The sequence below is a fragment of the Pseudonaja textilis genome, chromosome 2, assembly GCF_049901715.1.
Source record: "Pseudonaja textilis isolate UNSWEBS1 chromosome 2, rPseTex1.2, whole genome shotgun sequence".
NCBI classification, from domain to species: Eukaryota; Metazoa; Chordata; class Lepidosauria; order Squamata; family Elapidae; genus Pseudonaja; species Pseudonaja textilis.
Genome location: NC_141991.1, coordinates 19,353,051 through 19,371,671, shown reverse-complemented (window position 1 = coordinate 19,371,671; position 18,621 = coordinate 19,353,051). Strand labels below are relative to the sequence as shown.

Genomic DNA, 18,621 nt, shown 5'->3' with positions numbered 1-18,621 from the left:
GCTACAGCCATGTATGCAAATCACGTGTACCAAATCTTTCCCCATTGACTTTTCTGTCAGAAGCTGGCTGGGAAAGCTACAAGTGGTGACCACATGACCCAGGGACAATGGTGGGATTCAAAATTATTTACTACTGGTTCTGTGGACGTGGCATGGCTTGGTCGGCATGGTTAGGTGGGCGTGGCAGAGGAAGGATACTGTAAAATCCCCATTCCCTCCCCATCCCACCAACCTGCTTTCCAGCTCCATTCTCCTGTGCAGAGCAACAAAAGAACACCCAGCCGATCAGCTGGGACTCAGGAGGCAGAGAATAGATGGGGGCAGGGCCAGTCAGAGGTGGTTTTTGCCAGTTCTCTGAACTACTCAAAATTTCCACTACTGGTTCTCCAGAACTGGTCAGAACCTGCTGGATACCACCTCTGCCCAGGGACACGTCAGTTGCCAATGCCCAAATTTTGAGTACCTGACCATGGGGATGCTGGAACAGTTGTGTAAAAACTTTTCTTTCAGTGCTGTTGTAACTTGAAATAGTCTCTAAATGAATGGTTGCAAGTCAAGGACTCCCTCTATATTTAGTTGAGCAACACAGCATTCTTGTCAGCTGGAACACTGACAATTCTGGATTGAAGTAGACCAACAAGGTCAACATCTTACCAGTAGAACTGGAGCATGGGAGAGATTAGGAAAATGCGGGTAGTCAATTTATGACCATAATTTAGCCCAAAAGTTCTATGGCTAAGTGAGACATTTGCTTGGCCCCTTTTACAACCTACCATGCCACAGTTAAGTGAATCCCTGCAGTTGTTAAGGTAACTTGGCTTCCACATTGACTTTACTTGTAAGGCGGCCACAAAAGGTGTTCACATAACCATGTGACACTGCAACCGTCATAAATATGATCAGTTGCCAAGCGCCTGAATTTTGATCATGTGACTATGGGGGTCATACAACCTTCGTGTAAAAAATGGTCATAAGTCACTTTTTTCAGTGCCGTTGTAACTTTGAATGGTCACTATCACAAACTGTTTGTGATGACTCGGGGCATGGCAACAGTCAAATAAGCAACACAGTCAAATAAGCAAGAAGAGTTCTTTTATTATCTCCAGCTTTGCCCCCAATGTCCAGGTTACCTTCGGCTGAAAAAAAAACTCTCCCTGGAACAGCCTTTAACTATAGAAAATTCAGTCAAAAACAAGGTACACACAAACTGTAACTAAAAATCCAAACAAACCAAGCTGAAGTAATTAACTTCACAGGACAGGAGAAGGAATTTCAGACTTGAAAGCACGACAAAACTCAGGGTTGGGAAGACGCCAGGAACACAGATAAGCCATGACGATACCAGATAAATTCACGTTTGCTCCCAACAACTTGCTGTGTGCAGCTTCCTCTTTTATATACTGTGTTCCCAGCTGCAGCTAATGAAGGGAATCAGGGCCCTTTCCTCCCCTGTAAGCCACACAACTCCTGTTGTTCCCTTCTCCGTTCCTCCCTGCCTGCCTTAGGATGAAGAGGGGATGGGCCTGGATCTTCCTCTGAATTCCTTCTCCCTTGCTCTACCTCTCCTTTGTTCTACCTCTCCCCTGCTCTGCCCAGCTGGACTTTGCCCTTCCCCAGTTTCTTCCACAGCCAACCGAGCCACACTCCCACTCCTTGCCAGCTGTTCAGCTTCCCCCTCCGAGTCAGATCCGACAGGGGCATGACACTTTGTAAGTCTGTACAGCCTTTGTAGCTCTATTTCACCACCCATCCATACATGTGTCTCAGGCTCTAGGAAGAAGGCAATGGCAAACACGTTTTCTGAAAAAACTGGCCAAAAAATTACGCGGACAGGAGTCAAACCTGACTCAAAGGGAGTAAGTTTTATATGGAATTCAATCTTCAGAAATTAAAGATGCTGGTGGAATAATGGTTTTCTGCTTTTTTAGAGCTGTAAGATCAGAGCTGCAAATATCCAGGCAGCAGCAAGACCGTCATAAATATGATCAGTTGTGGACACAAAAGTCCTGTGCAATAGCATTCATCTGAATTTTTGCAGTCTAAGTGTAGTAGCCCTTTTTCCAGTATGTTTTTACTCCTTTCGTTTTTCCTACTGGCTTTTTAAATTCCATTTTGCTTCACCATCTTCTTCATAGGTTCATTGTGACACTCATCCTCCATTCCTTCTTTCACATCCCAAACAGCCTGGATAGCAAGAGCTCCCGTCAAAGGAAACCAACTCTGCTTAGACGTCTACGAAGAAAGATTTGTGGGTAGGGACTTCATGGTGATGCTTTATGGTTACCAGGGCTCTGATCTCCTTACAGATGAATGGAGGTGAAATTAATTGCCTCCTGGCAGTATCTTTAGCCTAAGGCACAACTAGACACTCTTCCAATGTAAACTTTTTTTTTATTATGTACAATATTAGATTGCAATCATCTTTACAGTGCAATTTAACAGCACCAACATGGGGCAACATCCACACTATACAGAAAAAACACAGATATACAATGAGTTGTTTAGTGGCATCCTCCTTATCAGGCAGGTAGATGAACCAAGAGAGGGGTTGACCGGAGAGTCAAGGCTTTAACTATCCCCTATAGACTCCTGATGCCCTTTGCTGCTGCTAACTAGCCACGGCAAAAGTGATGGCCTCTGGTCTGACAGCTCCAGGCCCAGCAAGGAGGCTACAGCAAGATTTTTTAGCTTGTTCTGAAGTGGCTGGGAGGGCATGAGCTGAAAGGAAAGAAAACACCAAGTTGGTTTCTACACATTTGCTTTCTTGCCAAGACTTTGGGGAAGGGTAATTCGAAATCACCTCAGTATCACCTCCTTCAACACTGTTCCGGCTCAGGAACTCACCTTGCTTACTTTGTGACACTTAATTAACCCTTGTGGATTTAAGAAGAAAGTGGAATAGGCATCGTAAATTCTAGAAGAGACATTAAAATGAAAATTAGCCAAGCAAGACCCACATTCTGCTGTGCTCCTTAGATGAATACAGCAGTAGAATTATAATATGTTTTGGGTATCTATTTTACTCTGTCCTAAACAGCTTGATTAATTTTAATTGCACTTATATCACAGGCCAATAAGCATAACAAAACCGCCCATATTAAGGAAGGATTCCAAAGACCAGTCCTGATGCCAAAAGGGAATCAGTAGAAAAACAAATATTTGTAGCTCAGGGTTGAATTGTGGAGTCCTGGGTGTTCTCTGAGCTTGGTTGCTTTCTTGCAGACATTTCATTACCCAAGTAGATAACATCATCAGTTCTAGAGGACTAGCGCTGAAGATGTTTACTTACTAGTTGGGTAATGAAATATCTGCAGGAAAGCAACCAAGCTCAGAGAGCACCAAGGACTCCACAGAGAAATATCTCAGAAGAGTTAGAAAGAAGCAAAACTAGGCCATTGTATGCCTGCTTTTCTATTTCAATCTTAAGGATTACTATCCCATTGGAGGTGCCTCACCTGTAAAATTCAGGTTTATTCCTGAAGAAACGCATCAGGAAGATGTGGAAAGGCAGTCCTCTAATCCGCCACCGCACTTGGATACTCCAGTTCTCAGGATGTTGTGTCACCTTCATCACCTCTAGGTGCATATGAACAAAATAGTTCCAGGCCAGAAAACGGCACAAGACAACAGCCAGTTGATATATCATTAGGCCACTGGTGGTAGAAGTAAGAAGAGAATGGTTCGAATAGGGATCTCCTGTGTCACCTCACTGTGGAAAAAGCTACAGGTAGTCCTCGATTTACGAGCACAACTAAGCCCAAACTTTCTGTTGCTAAGTGAGACATTTGTTAAGTGAATTTTGCCCCATTTTACAACCTTTCTTGCCAGTCCTGTTGAGCGAATCACTGCAATTGTTAAGTTAGTAACACGGTTGTGAAGTTATCCGGCTTCCCCGTTGACTCTGATTGTCAGAATGTCGCAAAAGGTGACCTGCTACCGTCATAAATTTTGTTCAGTTGCCAAATGGCTGAATGTTTATCACGTGACCATGGATCGTAAGTGTGAAAAACGGTCATAAGTCCATTTTTTTTCAGTGACATTGTAACTTAGAATGGTCACACAACAAATATCCTTGTCAATCAAGGACTACCTGCATTTCCTTTCTATACATCAATGAAGGTTTAAATAATTCTCTCACTGTGGATTTCCCACATACATCAAATTATGCCTTAAACATCTATTTCCTATTTAGTTTACTTTATTGTCATTGCACCTCGTACAATGAGATTAAATACCATCTTCAGTGTACATTACGACTATGAAAACAAACACACCTCCTTCACATTCTATACATTGAATTGAAAGCCCCTGATATTGCATTAATATTGCACTATACAGTAGAGTTCAATAGAGTTACTGCCCTGGGATAGAAGCTGGTTTCCAGCCTATTTGTCCTTGTTTTTATTATCCTGTACCGTCTGCCAGATGGTAATAGTTCAAAAATAGGGTGCCCAGGATGAGATGGATCTTTGAGAATGTTTTGAACTTTCTTAAGGCAGCAGGAGGTACAAAGTGCCCACGGTCAGCCTCCAAGAATCCTTCTTCTGCTTGTCTTTCTGGCTGCCATAGAAACGGGGGGAGGGAAGAATAGTTTGGTTTCTTGGGGGGAAGGATGCTGGAGGTTTAAGTTGGTGAAATGTAAAAGTTGGGATGTTTTCTTGACTATGCCTACTTGCTTACTGTGCAGATGGAGCCCGTTATCTTCCTAAGCCAAGGTCAACCGTCTTGGCACACCAGATGTGTGAGACGCCACCTGAAGATGCCTCACATGACATTATACACACCTCAGATTGGTCAGTTTGAACTCTTGGGGGTGGGAACATGGGATAACTTTCTATATGTGATTTTCGTGCCTATTGCCTCAGGTCTTGCATTCTTCTGATGCTACCACTTCAATTTTCAGTAAAAGTCCTTTTCTCTATAACAGTGGAGTCTAAGGTTTTCTTTCTTGGATTTTGAATAGAGTTTCACCTGACACGCATTTTATCCCATGTAAGACAGTTGACTACAACAGAGTTCCCCAACCTTTCTGGGTTTGTGTACCGGCTTTGGGTGCGGGGAAGGGAGAGAGAAGATGGTTCCATGTAGCGGGCAAGCATGCATGCACACAGCTCACGCAAATGAAACACATGTGCATGCGCTCGCCCGCTGCTCACCCAAGCGGTGAGGTGCGTGCATGCTCACCCGTTCCCGTGGCCAGCTGCAAACACTGCATGGCCCACTAGAGTTTGGGGACTCCTGGACTACAGGTAGAACTTGACTTACAACTGTAATGGAACCTGCCCATTATAGTCATAAGTAGTGATGACTGTAAAGTGGGTCCATAACATTTGACCCTGTTTTACAGTCCTTTTTGCAGCAGTCACAACGCAAATGTGGCGGTGAATCAATTGTTCACTATGGGCCAGTTTTCAGCAAAAGCGTTAAAACACATTTTTCAGAAAAACTGTAAAGCAGAGAGTTTAGTAGTTATTGTAGCAATTGACAAAATGCCACATCAGTACAAAGTGATGGCCCAAGACTCTTCTTTATGCAGCTGCCTCCTACAATATGTTCTTAGATAAAGGGGGGGCGGGGGGTGGATTAGCAGGTTTTCTTTCAGCATCAGTGCTGTTCAAGAAATCATTAATTAGATAAGATAGCTGCTTCACTGGCCAGGGTTGCAAAGAATCATTCAGAATCTCTAGAAAACCATTCCAGATTCTCCCTTGATCAGTCTTTTGCCCTTCCTGTCATGCCAATTGTTAATTATCACATTTTATATGGCTAAGAAAATGTATAATTTGTTATTAAAAATTACAGACACCTTCTTTCCTATACCGAATGTGATTACTAATAATTGTCCCCATAAATAGAATTCTTTTATCTTTATATAAATGGGGAGAAGGCTAGAGGCAGTGGTGGGGTTCAACCGGTATAACAACTGGTTTGCTTCACTTGCACGTGTGCATTTGAAAGCCATCCATTTTCAGCTCTAAAACTTACCTTCTACTGCAGCCCTGGTGAGTAAAACAGCGGATTCACGCGGCAATCCACTGTGCTGCGCGAAGCAGCTGAGCTGCAAAACACGGAAATATAGGACAGACTAGAGCTGGGGTGGGTGGGCGGAGCCAACTGATCGCCAGAACTGACTGGTTCACCTGAATCACACCTCTGGCTAGAGGGTGTAAAAGAAGTCTCCCCTCCCCCTCAACTATGGGCAAAGGAAGTGCGGGAGGAAAATATTGTACACATATAATACATAAAAAAAAACATATACTGAAAAGTTATTACATTCTCTCACGACTGGTGCTGTTTTGCAAAGATTGTTCTTTGTGGATCAGATACACTGATCATAGTTTCCTGTCTTCTAAAATCAAGGCCCAACTATAAATTGTAGTTAGATCTGGGAAAGTTTTCATGAGGAAAAAATGTGCCCAGCTCTCCAATGGTTAGATCTCTTACATATGTGTAGACCACAGGTGTCAAACTCACCGCGTCACATTGAAGTCACGCGATATATCACGATGTTTTTTTCCTATGCGGATTTGGGGTGGGCATGGCCTGCATGTGACACATCTGGCCCGCAGGCCGCTAGTTTGACACCCCTGGTATGGACTGAATTTCTCTCTATAATCCTAAAGATATTATGGAACTTTTCATATTCATTAAAGGACAGACAATCCAGCCATCGGATATTCTAACTTCCCACCCTTCCTCCCTGATTCAACACTGACCGTGTTTTCAGATGCAGAATCTCGTTGATGAATTCTACGTCCTGGGAATACATTGCAAAATTATGAGTCTTCGTAAAAAACCCTGGTAACTGGTAGGATGGGAGAGAGAAGAAGAGCAAACCAAAGTGAGGAATTTATAACTCATAGATTCTCAGAAGTCCATTGACAACATTTTGCTTTCAGAGTTTTCTGCCTATGTTCTGTCCAGTATAGACAAAACTAATTCTTGTTAAATTCTAAGGCAAGGGTCTTCAAACTTGGCAAGTTTAAGACTTGTGGATTTCAACTCCCAGAATTCCTGAGCTAACATGACTGGAGGAGGAATTCTGGGAGTTGAAGTCCACAAGTCTTAAAGCTGCCAAGTTTGAAGACCCCTGATCTAATGCCTCAACTTTCCACAAATAGGAATGCAGATTTCACAATCTTACTTCTTATTCATGAATGCGTGTTGTATCAATAATTAGTTAATAAAACATGTTGGGATCCTATATGCTTTCATGAAGTGCATGCATCAGCCTCTTGGGACTGCACAAATAATTTTCCACTATTGTAGGATTGGGTGGAATATAAATGTGCATAAATCAAGACCTTTTGGGGATATTTTTGGAAACCAAATCAAAATTTCAACCTCCTTGCAGAAAAGAGTGATAATAAACTCCCCTTAAGATAAATTCTGTTTCTGCAAGCTTTCAAGTTTAGTGCAATATATTTCTAGACCTCCTATTCCACATATAAAATAATTTAGGTGTTTAAGATACACAAAACTGCTTTGCAACACATTGAACCATTAGTCTATGAAGTCAAATATTTTTTACATTAATAAACCACATAATCATCTGCTATGTAATCCTTTTACCTGCCGATTTAGCATGCTTTGAACTACAAAGCCTACTCAAATAATTGTCTTAAGTAAGTTCTTATACAATATTAGAATGAACAGCTTCATTATAACTTCAATGACTCGGAGGTTTATTGCAAATCACAAATATTAAACAACCATATTGAGCCTTGTATAGGATATGACTAAAGCAAAAATCATTACTCTTTCTCTGGTGATTAGAAAATGCAGGTGTGCTAAGGCAAATAATTAAAAAACCACATTAGTGCTATTCTACAAATTGCAACGAAGGGATAAAAACACACCAGAACACAAACATTCCGTTCTTTCTTTAAAAGTTATTCAAATTGATGAATGAGGATTCCTAATAAAGTTTATTTTACCAGTCCAAAGCAAAACATTAAGATAGATAGTTGCTTATGAAGCGATCCAAAAAGATTTTGGGATCTTGGAATCTCTTATAACTAACTGACATTTTGTAGCATAGTCATTGACCAAGCCAGTAATCTATTTAAATATACCTCATAGAAAGAAAGGGTATTTTTTTATTATTTTAAAACAACAAGACTAAAGAGAAAGAATTTGTCATTAAGTTATACTTACATACTTACAAGCAATTTACCAGTTACTCTAAAAATCATATTTTATGATAAGGTACTTAAAATATGCATTTTTCCATTTTTGGCTGCTGGCACAACTTATAGAAGACAGTAATTCATGAGTAGATGTGGTTAGAAAAGATCACCTCTTTCTTAAGAATTGCTTGAACCTCAGTACAAACAACGGACCCCAAACCATAACTCTCTCATTTGCCCAAGGTATACTTGACAAAACTGTCTCTCCCATAACTATCCAATGCCAAGTTCATAATAAAATAGTCTCCCTGCCATTCTACAAAGGAAAAAAAAAATCTATTTCCCTAAACAGCAAAATTGCAACACTAGTACCTCTTCCCGTAATTTCTGGTGCATGACTTCGAGATGCTCCTCCATGTCGCGGTTACTGCTAGTAGGCGAAGTGACCGGGGAGGGAGCCCCAGATGTGGCTTGGAAAGGCGTAAGGGATGCGGGTGCTGCCTCCGAAGTCTGAAAAGGTGATTGCAAATGCCAGCCATGAAAGAGACTATACAAGGAGTCTAAAGAAGCACTGTCCAGTCCTTCACTAGGCTGTACCCTTAGGCTATCCTCCTGCCTCCCCTTCTCCAAAATGATGGCATCTTCCATGCTTTCAGGGACGGAGGGAACAGCTGGTTGGAAAAGGGGCCTGGTCTCCAGGCTGCTGAATTTCAGTCCATAATTTATTACAGTACAGTGAGAAGGGTGAGACAGAGCTGGAAGGTGAGGGGCAGCCTCTGACAGCTTCTTGGAGAATAGAGAGTGGAAAGTCAGTCTTATTGATGTGGAAGAGACAAGCTCAGGAGGTAATTTATCCCAGGAGGCAGCCACATCCTTAAAAAAAAAGGAGAGCGATATTTCATAATAATGAAACTAATTATAAAAAACATTGTATATTGTCCTTGGCATTCCTGAAAGGCAGTCATTCAGCTTATTTTCCTGGGCTGTCTGATCTCACCTGACCAGCCTGCACAGTGACAAGCTTTCTTCGTGGAAAAGGAAGTTTGTTTTTATCTGGGTAATGCATACAGAGCACAGAACTCATTATTTTATAGAATAATTTTGGTAATTAAGAAAAAAAACTTTGATATTTAAATACATGTCCTATTTGGTTGGTTGGCTTTTTTTTTAATTATTAAGGACCAACCACAAGATATGCTATGTGCCGTAATTTATTCTATTTTGAGAGAAGAAATCATCTCAGAACTGTGGTGTGTCATAACAAGGACATTTCTGCATGGTACAGGATAAAATAAATTAAAGAAATAAGAATTTAAAATTGGCTCATGAAAATGAAAGTCAAATCTAACACAAGGCAAGACCCCAGCAACCATTTTGTAGGCAAAAAAATAACTTTAGTGAGGGCAAAGCAAGTACAGACTGAGGTTCCTAACTCATAGGCTGATTTGACCAGAAACAGGAATGGAATACATTCCAGAGCAAGACCTTGCACTGTTAATTGTTGTTTTCTTTGACTATCTCTGATCTTTCAATGGCCTGTAAGCAGCCGTGCTGCAAGACAAAAAACGAATTTCATTCAATACGGCTAATCCTGTATTGTGCCAGGATTTAATCACTACCCCTGAGGTCACATCCACCACTGAGGAGCAACTTTTGGGAAGACTGCCAGGCACACCTCTTAAGATTTTTCCAAGCGGTAGATGAAACCGCTTTTACCCGCAGGTTACACATCCTTGCAGCGACAGCAGAGCTTCGACGGATCAGCCGGGCGAGCTGTCACCGGGGAAGGATGCGTGAAGTCCCGGGCAACCTTTTAGCCAACCGGCACATTTCAACCGCGTTATAATCCTCCCAAGCTCAACCGGGGCAATTCTAACCCGATCAAAACCAAGGTTTTGTCCATCCAGCCCAGCACCGCAGATTCCCCCGCAAGGGAGGTCTGCAAAAGTGACCGATTGGTTCGCGATCTCAGCCAGGTTTTGTTTTTTTTTTTTGCAAAGGATCCAATTGCTTCTGTCTTCTCCGCAGTCCGCCGGTATCCCGTCCCCCACCCCTTCACGCTTCCCAGCAAGCTTGCTCCTTGCAGATCTGCCCTTCTTTCCCGCGAGGATCGGGGATGGCCGACCACGCCCGCGTCCCCCGCCGCCTTTCACTCACCCGCGGCCGCAACCGCGCCGGGTGGCAACAGCGCGCCGAGTCGCCCGGGCATAGGCGGAACGGGCTGCTGCTGCTGCTGCCGTCCCACCTCCAGGAGCAGCGGGCGCCCACGCGCAGGGCCGCCTTCGGGCTCCGCTGGTACATGGCACGCGAGCGCGAGGCAGGCGCCTTCCACGCGCCAGCAACCCACCTTCCTCCCCCCACCCGCCAGCCCGCGAGCCCCTCCAGCAGCGAACTCCGGCGCCGCCGCCGCTTCAGCCGGCTTAAAAAAGGCCACGACGCCTGCGCTAACTATTGCGCAGGCGCACGTCTCTAGTCTCCTTGACCGAAGGAGGAAATGGTACGCCAGCTGCAGACCCGGCGTGAACTTGGCGAGCCCGTCCCTAACTACGCCTGCGCACCGAGAAGGTCGGCGAGGGCTCCTGTCAGACGTCCCGCTGCTTTTCCCAGCGAGACTTCCGGTTCTTGGCTGTAACTGTGGGGAGTCCTCCGGGCGGGGACAGCGGGAACTGTGGAGTTACACGTGCAGCTTGCAAGGAGTAGAATCAGAATAGAGCTGGAAGGAGCCTTGAAGGTCTTCTAGTCCAGCCCCCTGCTCAATCAGGAGACCCTGCCTATACTATTTCAGACAAATGGCTGTGCAGTCTCTTCTTAAAAACCTCCAGTGATGAAGCACCCACAACGTCTGAAGGCAATGTCTGAAATGTCAAAAGGCGTCCACCAGTCCCCCACACCAACCATATTCTAATGAATTCCCTCAAATTTCCTCCTTGTTTTCAGCAAGTGAACATTTGAAATCATGTCCCCCCCACCCCCCGGATTAGTTGTGTACTGTCAAAACCTTGAGGTTGCTTAAATGATCTTGGAATCTGTGATGCCCTTTGTGGATGGTATTCAGGAGGATCCGGAGAACCAAATTTGTTTCCCAAGACATTGTACAATACAGGTAGTCCTCGACTTATGGCCACAATTGAGCCCCAAATTTCTTTTGTTAAGTGAAACATTTAAGTGAGTTTCGCCCAGTGGGCATGGCTTGGTGGGGGTGGCAGGGGAAGAATACTGTAAAATCTCCAGTCAGAGGTGAGATTTGCTGGCTCTCCAAAGTACTCAAAATTTCCGCTACCAGTTCTCCAGAACTGGTCAGAACCTGCTGAATGCCACCTCTGGTTTTGCCTCATTTTATGACCTTTCTTGCCACAGTTAAGTGAATCACTGCAGCTGATAACTGGGTTGTTAAGTGAATCTGGCTTCCCCATTGACTGCTTGTCAGAAGGTTGCAAAAGGGCCCACACAGATAAACCCCCAAGTGCTTCAACGACCCTCTGAAAGGAGGCAAATGACCAGCTGTCTGCAAGGAATATAAATCCTTCCATTCCCCACCATCCAGTCAGAGCTGAAGAAGCTGCTTGGATGAGAAGTGAAACGTCTTCAAAAGAAAAAGCAAGGAAGGAAGTCGAGTTTCCTCCTGAAAAAGCACCTTTGGAACAACCATGACCTGGATGACTGAGAATCTCTACAGACTTCTCCCCTGGTTGTTTCAATTCTATTTATATTGTGTAAGTGGGGGCTATTCTGATTGAAGGTAAGTGTAAATGCAATAAAGATTTTGGATGTAGATAGAGAAATTAGAGTGATTGTCTCAAAGGCAGGCAAGATACAACTTCCTTTTTCCTTATAGAGCTTTGAAATAGCCATAACTCCTCCCCTCCCCGCTTCAAGGTTCTTAAACTCAAGTCTGGTAAGAAACAAAAGTCTGCAGTCAGATTCCTATTTGTATGGAAAACTTGAAAGTTGTGCAACCTTCTGGAAATTTGGAAAATACATTGCAAACATGGATGGGGAAGGAAGGGTTTGCTCATTCACAAAAGAGTATAGGTAGTCCTTGACTTACAACAGTTCATTTAGTGACCAAAGTTGCAATGGCATTGAAAAAAGTGACTTATGACCATTTTTGTACACTTAGACCATTGTAGCATCCCCATGATCGTGTGATTTACATTCGGAGCCTTGACAAGTGACTGACATTTATGACAGTTGCAGTGTCCCAGAGTCATGTGATCCCCTTTAGCAACCCCTTTAGCAAGCAAAGTCAATGGGGAAACCAGATTCACTTAATAACTGTGTTACTAATTTAAGAACTGCAGTGATTCGTATAACAAATGTGGCGACAAAAATGGGGCATAGCTCACTTAATAAATTTTTCAGTAAACAAAAATGTTGGGCTTAACTGTAAGTTGAGGCTACCCGTATTATAGGTAGCCATCAATTTACAACCATTCAGTGACTGTTCAAGGAGCCCAGTGGTTTATGCAGTTAGGATGCTGGGTTGATAGTTATCGATCCTACATTTGAGTGTCGAGTGCTGTTGCATGGCCAGGTGAGCTCCCGTCATCTGCTCCAGCTCCTGCCAAACTGCTGTTTGAAAGTGAGCAATCGCAAGTACACAAATAGGTACCACTTCGATGGGCACATTAATGGGGCCACGAAAGGCCCCCTCAACTGGGTGTCCCCAGGCAACGATGGTGTCACTGGCTAATCCTTTGAACCCAGAGAAGCTTTAGGTGCTTGCAGTATGAACAGAACAGGATGGGAGTGACTGTTAAAGTTACAATGGTGTTGAAAAATGGTTATAACTGGTTCTTGCACTTACAACCATCGCAATGTCCCTACAGTCACATGATCAAATTGGGTGCCTGGAAATTGGCATGCATTCTTTATGATTGCAGTGTCGCATAATCATTTGATCACATTTGCAACTTGCCCAGCCGGCTTCTGACAGACAATCAATGGAAATCAGATTTGCTTAACAACTGTGATTCACTTAATGATCGCAGCTAAAAGATTGTAAAATTGGGCACAATTCAAGGAACTGCTTCACTTAGCAATGGAAGTTCTGGTCCCAGTTGTGGTCACAAGTTGAGGATCACCTGTATAAGTATCAGAATGTTTCCTGTCATCTACTCTTCACAAGTATATTTTTGCTACAACCCGCTAAATTTTGCCCCCTCTCTGAAAGCTGGATAGGTTTCAAAACAATTCATTAAGTGCCGTTCTTGCGGTTTTATTGTCTGAACAACTTTAGAGTCCATCAGGGGCTTAGAAGATTTTGGAAAGAAGACTCAAAGACTATATTTGGAATTTTGAGACTGTGTCCTCTGACACAACCCAACGCTCCTGTCTGAAGTCATCCACCATTTTACACAAAAATCCTTGCTGATAAATTTGCCTCTTCTTTAAAAGAAAGAACAATTTTTCCTTTAAAAACCCATTTTTCGATGATGACAGGACATGAGAGAGTCATTCTGGAAATTAAGCAGTGAGTCCTTGACTTGGAACTGCAAAGAGTTAGCAGCAACTGTGATCTTTGTGGTAGACCTCTCTCCATAGTTAATTATAATATCCTTTCTGTCGCACGAAAAAGAACATTCCCACTATTTAGACTAAGTGCCTTGCCACTGATGGTTAATATATTGCCCTGTGATTTCCTGGGCTGCTGTCCAGATGGCATACACAAGAGAGTTTTGCAAATACTATTGCATTGTTATTTTTATCAGTTGGTTGCAACCTATTAATTTTCCATCGTGACCGATCTGGTGAGAACATTCTATTTTTATTACCAGAAAAAAAACCTACTTATTAATTCATTTAGCACATTTCTATGACTTACCACTTGTCAAATTATTCTGAGCAGTTTAAAAGCAATAAAACAAAACAACAAGGTGACTAAATTGGGATAATTGTACTCCCACTAAAGAAATATCGAGGCAGGTCACTATACTTTGTTTATGATTATCTTGAGAAGGATTTGGATTTACCACTGGCAATCTCTTGATTGATTTACTTCTGCTCAGTCAGTCTGCAAATTCTGTTAATTCTCTGGTCTTTTGCCCTTTCTTTTTATTTGGCTGAATTGTAGTGTTTTCAATATTTTGGTCTTCAAAATAAGTTTAACTGCATACAAAAGTGTGCAGACACTGATAACCCCAACTAACACATCTCTAATATTTCTACAGGTATTCCTAATACATTCACCCATTAATACATTAAACATCTAAGAGGGCATTACACTTCCTAATTTTAGTCCTGTTTTTACAGAGGCACAATTGAGAGCGTTTTAATAAACTGCATCCCTGTTTGGTTTGGTGGCTGCCATGCCTCAGATAGAAAGTCCCTACAGAGAGTGGTTAGGACAGCCGAGAAGGTTATAAGAAGCTCGCTTCCTGTTATTTAGGGTACTTCTTATAAGTACTATGTCAGTGGTGGCAAACCTTTTCAGCACCGAGTGCCGAAATGGGAGCGTGCATGCGTGCGTAGGCGCACCAGAAACTGGAAGCTGATCTTCCTGGTGCACACATGAGCATCGGCCACCTGGTCTTCCGGTTTCTAACGTGCATGTGCGCACAAAGATCAGCTGGCCACTGCACGCATGTGTGCCGGGAAGTTGTTTTTCCGGTTTCTGGCGCTCCAGCACATGCGAAGACCAGCTGACCGTCACACATGCATGCGCTGAAACCCGGAAGGGCAATGGGCGACGGCTAGCGTGCCCGTAGAGATGGCTCCGCATGCCACTTCCAGCATGCATGCCATAGGTTCGCCATCATGGCACTATGTGCTTAGAGCTCAAAGCATTGTTAGAAACCTCACATACCCACTTTACAGTATGTTTCTGTTGCTCCCCTCTGGGAGGAGGTTTCAAAGTATTTCTAGCAGGACTACCAGATTCTGTAGCAGCTTTGTTCTTTATGCCATCCGTCTGGTAACCACGCAAGATTCGCTTTTGTGCCATGTACATGTATACATCCAAGCTAGACTGTGTTGTTTCTCCGTGTCATATCATATATGTGGGTATATGCATAATTTTGTATTCATTTATTTAGTCATGTTTATGTAGTGTATATTGGAGGTAGTGACCCTTTGAGAACTGTATAACAACGAAATTTCATTTCAAAGTATGCCAATTAGTGTACATTTGAAGTGACAAAGTTATTCTAAGCTCTTTAACTTTGAATCATTTGCTAAGCATTCCATTTACTCTCTACTCATGTTTTATGTCCATTCTATACTCCTTTATCACATACAGCAATCAACTTTCAACTCCATATTCATGGAGAACAATCCATAATTCATGTCTGTTCTCTTAATGTGCTTCTCTACATCAGCAAACATATAATAAACTTTCACATTTCACACATGCCTCAATTAACAAATACACTTCCTCCCATAAGCATATTTTGTCCTATCCACTACTATTAAATGTCTCATTAGTTAAAGCAGGGGTCGCCAACCTTTTGGACCTCAGCGACCACCAAACTCATAATTTTATATCCCGCGGACCACAGACCCTGGGAAAATCGCGCCAAAAGCCTGCAGGAAAATTCCCCACCCCGTTTTCCTACCGATTGATCATTCTTTATTTGGGATCACAGGATACCATCTCCAGCTCCGTTCTCGGGAGAGAGAGAGACTTTTGGCTTCATGCAAGGAAAGCAGCAGAAGTCTTTCTTTTTCTCCCCCAAACTCCACCAGAAATGAATCTTTGCCAGTGCAGCCTCTTGGAGCAGGAGGCCTTGCAGGGTCCCAAAGACTCATTTCTAACGGAGTTTGGGGGAGAAAAAAGATTTTTGCTGCTTTCCTTGTGTGCAGCCAAAAGCAGAAGAAGCAGAAAGAAGCAGCCTGGTGGCCAGACGAGGCACGTGGGGCGAGAAAGGCAAGTTCCCCCCTCCTTTCTTTCCCCCTCCCCTCACTATCGTGTTGTTCACAATGCAAGCCTTGTGTTCCTGCACAGCCTGGATTAATTGCTTTGGGGGTGGCATTTCTTTGTGGACCACCAAAATTTTCTCACAGACCACCAGTGGTCCCTGGCCCACTGGTTGGCGACTACTGAGTTAAAGGAACCTGACAAGGATCAACAAAGAATGAGAAATGCCAGTTTTATTTCAATCAACTTTGTCCAACTACAACATGTAAATTGATGTACATCAATTAAGAATTAAAATAAACCAAACTAGAATGAGATCTGAATTTAGACCCCAAAGTGCTAAATCCATTTTGATTAAATTGGATATTTTTATTGCACATATCCCTTCCAACATTTTCTTATTAGTCAAGACAAAAGCACAAGACTCTACCCTCTCCTCCCGTAACATTTAAAAACTTCAACATGGCACAGTATCTCCAAGTGAGATAACTTAATTCAATTCTACCACATTTTAAACAATGTTTTAAATCTGCATTCAAGTTTCCATGTGGCTCAAATCCCCAAGTTTATAGCATATGATGGAATCTGTTTTGCTTTCATTCTCATTTGGAGACCTATATTTGGCTCACAAATTTTGAAAGAAAGGAGGGGAAAGGAATTTGAAATACAGTTTCAGATACAGTAACAGCTAACTAAACAAACTTCCATTTGAAAAGAAGAAATTAGAAGAATTTCAAAGTGGAAAAAAACTAGCACAAAGCAAACAAGACCATACCCTTAAAATACAGGCAGGTGCGAAGAGGTCTCTGAATTACAACTTCTGTACCCTTCATCATTGACCATGTTAACTGGAGCTGCTGTCAGTTGTACTTTAACATCGTCTAGAGCAGTTCCCAATCTTGGCAACTTTTTAGATGCATGGACTTCAACTCCCAGAATTGCCCAGCCAATATAACTGACTAGGAAATTATGGGAGTTAAAAGTTTACATATTTTAATTTGCCAAGTTTGGGAACTGCTGTTCTAGAGGGCCAGATTCATCACCCCAATGTATGGAGTGAGTAGCAAACAATATTAAATGGCTTGTACTAATCTAAGGAAGCAAACCTAAGAAAAGTTATGCTGCTACTTTAGTCAGATCTAATAATGAGAGAGAATATGAATACTTCAATAATTAATACTTTAAATATGCTGTTGGCAATGTTGTCCTACTTCCTATAGACAACATTATCTGTTAATTCAACAGCCATGATTTTGACTCATTTCCTTTACCAAGGTCTGGTATTGCAATACAGATACTTGTGGTGGATCCACTTGGCTTCATAAGGACTTCCTGCTACTATCCACAGTGGCTTCCTCTGACATGAGTTTGGAGCCAGATTGTACAGCCCCTTATTCTGCTTCAGAGGAATCCAGGGAACATGATGCTGACTTTTGCAAATGGCATTCTTGTAGGGGACTGTTAAAGCATTGGAGTTCTTTGTCTTTTCCCAAAGGACTGATTCGTCAAGATCTTGAGCATCCATCATGGGAGGTGAAGATTCTTCAGGAACTGGGGCTGTCTCTTCCATCTGCCTAATGATCATTGGTTCTAGATCATGGGGATGGCTCAGAGCAGTGCCTTTAAGTCTAAGGGAGAGAAAGAGCAGTTATCTAGATAGATGAGGAAAGATTTAAAAAAAACAGGTAGGTAATTTTACAGATGTATAATTGTGGATGTACTGTATAAAACTGGCCCACCAGAGCAGGAAGGTAGGACATGTTGCGTACCCCAACTATTAGGGGTACATCTGTACATATACATTACAAGTATATCTGGTGGGCACAAGAAAAAGGGTCCTCCCTCTCTCTGGTGGCTCCCACCCTGTGGAACATCATACCCCTGGAGATAGGACAGCTGGCTCCCACCCTGATATTTTTCTGAAAGCCTGAAGACCTGGTTCTGTCAGCAGGCTTGAAGACCCCAAGTTGATATGAAACCAATCAAGTGGCTGGTTTGCTCGTACTGTCATCAGTGTATGGGGGTGTTGGATTGTGGATTAGCAATGTTGCAAGTTGCTGAGAGTTACCACATGTGAACTGAGTTGGTATATAAATTTGTTAAATTAAGTAGGTTTACAGGTGAAACTCGAAAAATTAGAATATCGTGCAAAAGTACATTTATTTCAGTAATGCAACTTAAAAGGTGAACCTAATATATGAAATAGACTCATTACAGGCAAAGCAAGATAGTTCAAGCCGTGATGTGTCATAATTGAGATGATTATGGCTTACAGCTCATGAAAACCCCAAATCCACAAACTCAGAAAAATAGAATATTGTGGAAAGGTTCAATATTCTAGGCTCCAAGTGTCCCACTCTAATCAGCTAATTAAGCCATAACACCTGCAAAGGGTTCCTGAGCCTTTAAATGGTCTCTCAGTCTGGTTCAGTAGGAATCACAATCATGGGAAAGACTGCTGACCTGACAGTTGTGCAGAAAACCATCATTGACACTCTCCATAAGGAGGGAAAGCCTCAAAAGGTAATTGCAAAAGAAGTTGGATGTTCCCAAAGTGCTGTATCAAAGCACATTAATATAAAGTTATGTGGAAGGGGAAAGTGTGGAAGAAAAAGGTGCACAAGCAGCAGGGATGAT

The 18,621-nt window shown here is 42.6% G+C and overlaps 2 protein-coding genes across 3 annotated transcripts in view; both read right to left on the bottom strand.

Annotated features, from left to right (window-relative positions):
• Nucleotides 1-2,371: 2,371 nt before the first annotated feature.
• On the bottom strand, nt 2,372-10,573 carry C2H6orf136 (chromosome 2 C6orf136 homolog). Its single transcript, XM_026720736.2, has 6 exons — nt 10,287-10,573; nt 8,502-9,002; nt 6,717-6,805; nt 3,456-3,653; nt 2,845-2,914; nt 2,372-2,718 (listed from the first exon to the last, which is right to left on the bottom strand). Exons 1-6 carry the CDS (start codon nt 10,428-10,430, stop codon nt 2,569-2,571), a joined length of 1,152 nt encoding a protein of 383 aa, XP_026576521.1. The 5' UTR covers nt 10,431-10,573; the 3' UTR covers nt 2,372-2,568.
• Nucleotides 10,574-17,072: 6,499 nt separating this feature from the next.
• Nucleotides 17,073-18,621, bottom strand: part of ATAT1 (alpha tubulin acetyltransferase 1) — a 33,265-nt gene continuing 31,716 nt past the window's right edge. Inside the window, exon 12 of one of the 2 annotated variants that reach the window (XM_026720738.2) lies at nt 17,073-17,612. In XM_026720738.2, the coding sequence (XP_026576523.2) occupies nt 17,252-17,612 (361 nt within the window). In that variant the 3' untranslated portion in view covers nt 17,073-17,251. The remainder of the gene's footprint in view (nt 17,613-18,621) is intronic. The other variant, XM_087928578.1, reaches the window with a different exon arrangement.